Source organism: Corvus brachyrhynchos, unplaced genomic scaffold (assembly GCF_000691975.1).
Source record: "Corvus brachyrhynchos isolate BGI_N302 unplaced genomic scaffold, ASM69197v1 scaffold334, whole genome shotgun sequence".
In the NCBI taxonomy this organism is placed as follows: domain Eukaryota; kingdom Metazoa; phylum Chordata; class Aves; order Passeriformes; family Corvidae; genus Corvus; species Corvus brachyrhynchos.
In genome coordinates, this window is record NW_008238316.1 from 1,627,180 (window position 1) to 1,632,690 (window position 5,511).

Sequence of the window (5,511 nt, forward strand, 5' to 3'; positions counted from 1 at the left end):
GCACTGGATGGGCTTTAAGGTCCCTTCCAACCCAAACCATTCTGGGATTCCATAACCCCACAGGCTGCACTGAATTCTCTCTGTTGTGTGCACTGTGCAATCGCATTCCTCTGATTACATTATCAGTGCTTTGTTGTCCTTGCATCCTGGGATACTTCTGGAAATTAATTACTCTGTATCTGCTTTGATCCAGAATGTCTCAGAGGCACTTACTGGAGGAATGGAGAAATGGTTTAGTTGTTGATGAAGGCTGCTCCTTGTAGCTGGAATTATTTTTCATCATTGACCGTGAAGAAAGCTGAATGCAGAAATTCCCACATTTACTCTAAAAGTGAAGCTGGTGCAAGAACTGAGTGGACTGCAAAATAGGAAAAAAAAATACGTGTCCAATCCAATTTAGAGCAATGGACTCCCCATCTTACATAGATGGATGATGTTAAACAGCATAAATAAGAACAAATTTAAAATTTGATCTTTTTTCTGTCAGTGTTACATTAGGTTAGGAGGGCGAGATTTAATTCATGGCCCATATTCCCCTCCCAAGATTTTAGTTCTGCGGAAGAAAGCTCATGCAGCAGTTCCTCTGTGAAAATGGGAATATTTTTGAACGTTTTAAACAAAATATTGGCTACTCATGGTGTTTCTTCACTAAACAAAGGAAGAAAGAAGAGGTGAACTGTTGCTAATGCGTACTTTGGGTAAAAGCACAACAATTTCTGATAACGAATAAGGCACGGGGCCTTTTTATTGTCTACAAATGTGCTGTATTATTATAGTTTTAGTCCTATAGTTTTCCCAAACTGTATTATTTCTGAGTGATTGATGTCTTGCAGTATTTCTTCACTTTTTCTCTTAATTTTACTTGTGAGCCTTTCAGGCTGTAGCTCTGAGGCTGAAGTTCCTGCAATTACTCCTAGCACATGGATAATTCTGCTGCTTATATGTTTTATCCTTAGCTTTGCTTAAAACCTTTTGGGAGATTCTTTTCAGGAGATTCCTTTCAGGAGATTCTGAGTACAGGAAGTCTCACCAGCTGGACCTGGTTTGCTCCACAGGACCGAGCCCAAAACCTGAACGAGCGGAGGACAAGCACGACCACCCTGACCGTGGACGTGCTCGACGGGGACGATTTGGGACCAATGTTCCTTCCCTGTGTGCTGGTGAACAACACCCGGGACTGCAGACCCCTCACCTACCAAGCCAGCCTGCCAGAGCTGACGGATCCTGTAAGTCCTCTGGGATTTTTCCAGGTTTTATCTGTTTGCCTGTCATCTTGTCCCGTGGGCACAGCTGGGAGCTGGAACTAAAAGGTCACCTCTGTTTAATGCTGTGTTTTGTGTGCCAAGCAAGAGGAAACCAAGGTAAGATGCATGTGGGAATAACGGTGAAATTCCAGCTCGGATGCAGTGCCAGACTGCTCGTTGGCTGCAAGAGCTGAGTCTTGAAATTTGGTAAATTTTGGAATTGCCTTTCCTGATCTGTCCGTTCTTCACTCTCAAAATATCCCCAGGAAGGGAGGGGACTCAACGTTATTCCATTGAGGGTTGTTATAAACCTTCAGAGAAAGATTTTTGGGAAGAGGAAGCATTAGTCACTGACCCCTGAAAGGATTTTTTGTTGCTATTATCAGCAACTCTTATTATTATTATTAGTTGCTATTATTATTTTATCCCATGTAGGTCCTTGTGCTAAGTCTGTCAGTTAATACATCCATGGGGTAGGGATAAAGGTGAGTGTAAGGCTCATTTCCCACTCCAGGAATCCCAAAATGAGGTGAGAACTTTATCATTTCTTGTTGCAACTTGGTGCCAGTTGCCATTCCTCGCAGCAGAGCTGCTGCTTGGAGATGTGCACCTCTGGTGGGTGGAACAGAAACAGGGATTGCTGAATTAATATTGATATGTGACCTTTGATTCATATATTTAAGGATATAAAAAGGCAGAACAGATTGAATCACCAGGTATTGCCCCACCTGATTAACTCTGACATTAGGATGACATTAAAATAATGTTAAGCTTTGACATTAAGGTTTTTAACTTCGGTTGCTCATCACAGCACACACTTTGTGTCCTGCTGCCTCCAGCCAGGGGCAGGTTGAGGCTGGAAGTGTGGCGATTCCTGCTCTTCCCTGCCTATTCTCCCTTCTTCTCCTGTGCCTCGCACTCTTTTCCCATCCCACACGTTGTGATGTCTTGCTTTGTGTGGCCTCAGGGCTCCTGCTGCAGTTATCCTTGGGATGGGTCAAGGGAAGGGAGACATGATCCATATTTAACCTTGGAGTATTGATTTCCACGTCTTCCCCACACGCACTTCTGCACCTTGGTGTAGCTGACACCCTTGGTAGCTGTGTTGTGTTTGGGACTTGGTGAAGAACTGCTTTGAACTTAAATTCTGCTTTAATTTGCTGCGGCCTTGGTGGCATTTTAAGGAAAGGAGGCAGCTCCCTGTCCAGCTGAGCGTGGGGCCTCCTCAGGGTGTCCAGAGCACCCAGACCATGCAGGATGAGGGAGTGTGACCCCATTTCACCTGCACAGATCTGTTACAATTCCGAGTGTGGGAGCAGATGAGGCAGGAATTATAAATAACCGGTGTTTTTATGGGGTTTTATCTGGTTATCTGAAGGTAGAACACAAACTAGACAATTTTTGCGGTGCTGCCTCTCAGACAGAGGATTCCAGCTCCGGCTCCGCTCCTGCCCTTGGCCAGGCACGTTCCCCACTGGAAGACAGAGCAGTGTCTGCCAGGGAGAGGGGCTGGGCCGGGAAAAATCTGACCTGGGATTTAGGTACTGAGCTGCAAAAGTCATTTATTTGAACATCCTGAGCTGCAGTGTGTTCAGGGGCAGCTGTTCTTGTTTGTTTTTTGGCTTTTCTTGTGTCAAACTGCTCCTGATCTATGAAATGAGACCCTGGTTCTGCTGATGAACCACAAACTCTTTGCTGTTTATCTCTTTGCAGCACTTTTGATAAACCTAAGTGGAAGAAGTTATACCTTCAACCTCAAATATTTACTTGGCTTTTAAGCAATAATTCCTTTGGAAGATATGGATGATACCTGGATTCAGCTAGGAAACATTTATATTACATTTATCCTTTGCCTTTTTATGTATTATATTTATTCTTTATTAACCTACTCCAAAGCTACAATTACCCTACTCCCTAGGCTAAAGGACTATTTTTACTTTAACACCATCTTTTTTTTTTTTCTTTAATTTGCATTTTAATTTTTCAATGAAGATGAGAAGGAATATTAATGAATGAGGAACAAAGTTGAAGTATGAGTTATTCAGAGGCAGTAGCTGGAAAGAGAAGTCCTGCTTTACTGGGCAAGATGTCTATTTAGCTGACCCCTAAAATAAAGCATTTCATGTCCCTGGGAAGAGTAATATTTTTTTGTCCAGTATAGTTGGAATCTATCCATGAATTTACTGAGGTAAAAAGTTGGGAATTAATTAATTAATTAATTGCTGTTAGCTAAATTTCAGTTTCCAAGAAAGCCTGTGTTGGTTGTTGATTAGGTTTGGGGATTTCTGTTGTCGTCGTTACATTGCTTTATATTTGTATTATATTTTAGTGTTTCTGTGTCTGATCAACTCTGGTAATTCATTTTTTCCCCCTGTTGTATCAGGAAGACTTGAATAAATTAGCATTTATTATCAGGATGTGCAAGTCATCAAGTGGAGTTAAAAAGTACAACCTCATGAATATCTCATAACATGGGCAAGACAATTTCTCCTCCTTTTTTCTCCCCCTTCAGTCCATTCCTGTCACACTCACATTGTGAAGGTTTTCTTCACTTCTATACTCAGTATTTTCCATCATCAGGCACAGAAGAAAAGCCTATTAAGCAGCAAAATACGGATTAGATTTATTTAATTAATTGCTGGACTAGATTTGCAACCATGGGATTTATTATGGGGTTCCATGGGGTAATTATGAACCCACATGGGCACTAAGACACTCCGTGACACCAAGGATTTTGTACTAAATCAAGATTCAGCCTCACTGTTGCACAAGTTCCTTGTTCTTGCACCTCTGATGGATCCTCCTGCATGGGAAGGGTTTGGGTTTGTATTGATTATCCCCCAGAACCCTCAGAAATTGTGTCAGCAGGGACCTCACAGGGTCTGTGGGTCCTCACAGGGCTGGGCCTGAGCAGAGCATGGAGAGATGAAAGGCTAAAAAATAATAAATAAAACATTCTCAAACAACAGTGAAGTTGAGAGGGGTGAAAAAGACACTGGAGAGCAGGAGGTGCCCCTAGAAGGCCTCACGTCTTTATGAGTGAGAAGGGCCTCTTTAGTTCCATCGATGCCTTGGTTTTAACTTTCATATTTTTCAAATCCTGTACTGCCCAGTGTGTAACTGAAGTTTCTTGTAGCCTGCTAACTTCTGCTCTCTCCTGCCAGGTAGACATAACAAAGCCTCTCCAGGCCTGTTCTCCAAGGACACTCAGACCGTCCTAGGCCCAAAATGTGTAAACCAAAAGCCTTTGAGAGGGTGGCAAGCTGAGGGGAAATTACATTATTAAACTGAAGCTTTAATTGGAGAATTAACCCTGACATGCAAATGAACCAAACTTACAGAAAAGTGAAGAACTCGTGACCTGTCATCCATCTTGGGGTCCATCTTGGCAGCAGCCTCTGGCTCCCCAGGGGGACCTTTGAAGGCCCTTCAAACAAATACCTACTCTTATCCCCTTACTCCTGTCTAGTCTCTGTTTTTAGGTGGCTGCTTCAGGCACCACCATCAATTTGGATTCAGGGGGAGAAATCTGAATTTCTCAGAGGAGGTGTTGTAATCCCGCTGCATTGAGCTGGGGTTGGGAGCACAGGACACTTCCAGGCTCTCCAGGGTTAATCAGCTCTGGACAAATCAGTCTTACGCTGATTTTTGCTAATTAATTAACACTGCACAGGATGTTCTGGTTTTGGACTTGATGATCTCAAAGGTCTTCTCCAGCTTTGTTAATTCAGTGATTAATTCTGGTTTTTGGTACTTCTGGGCTTGAGGATGACAAGAACCTGATGATTCCCTCCAGCTGAATTCCCTTGCAGTTCCTTCTTTTGGCCCTGCAAATCCCAATTCCTCCCAAACACAAAACCTCCTGGAATTTCCTCCCAGAGACACGTTAATATAAAACTTGCAGCAGCAGCACAAGTGAAAGTTCTGGAAACACCATCTCCCCATCTTGGTTATACTAATGGAAAAGTTCATCAAAATGTTCTGGATTTCATGAAATTAATTTATTTACTTCTTTTGCTGTGGGAAGCACCAGCACAAAAGATGTTTGATCCAGGGATCTACCATGGAACGAACACCAAAGAACCTCCCCTGAAGTGGGAGAGATTTGCTGGCTCACCTGGAGCACCCACACAGCTGCCAAGGAGGATTTTTGGGGCGCTGAAAGACTCAGCCTTCAGATTTTGGCCTGTTAGTCTGAGTTGAAGTGGATACGTGTGGTTAAATCCACTTTAATAGAAGCTCTCAGCACAAGAGGGAATCCTCCCCT

At 43.1% G+C, this 5,511-nt stretch overlaps 1 protein-coding gene across 15 annotated transcripts in view; it reads left to right on the forward strand.

Moving 5' to 3' along the window:
• PCDH15 (protocadherin related 15) overlaps positions 1-5,511 on the forward strand; it is a 572,690-nt gene that overhangs the window by 373,323 nt on the left and 193,856 nt on the right. For all 15 annotated transcript variants that reach the window (XM_017733770.1, XM_008633276.2, XM_017733771.1 and 12 more), the window contains one exon: positions 1,056-1,226. In XM_017733770.1, coding sequence (XP_017589259.1) covers positions 1,056-1,226 — 171 coding nt within the window. The remainder of the gene's footprint in view (positions 1-1,055; positions 1,227-5,511) is intronic.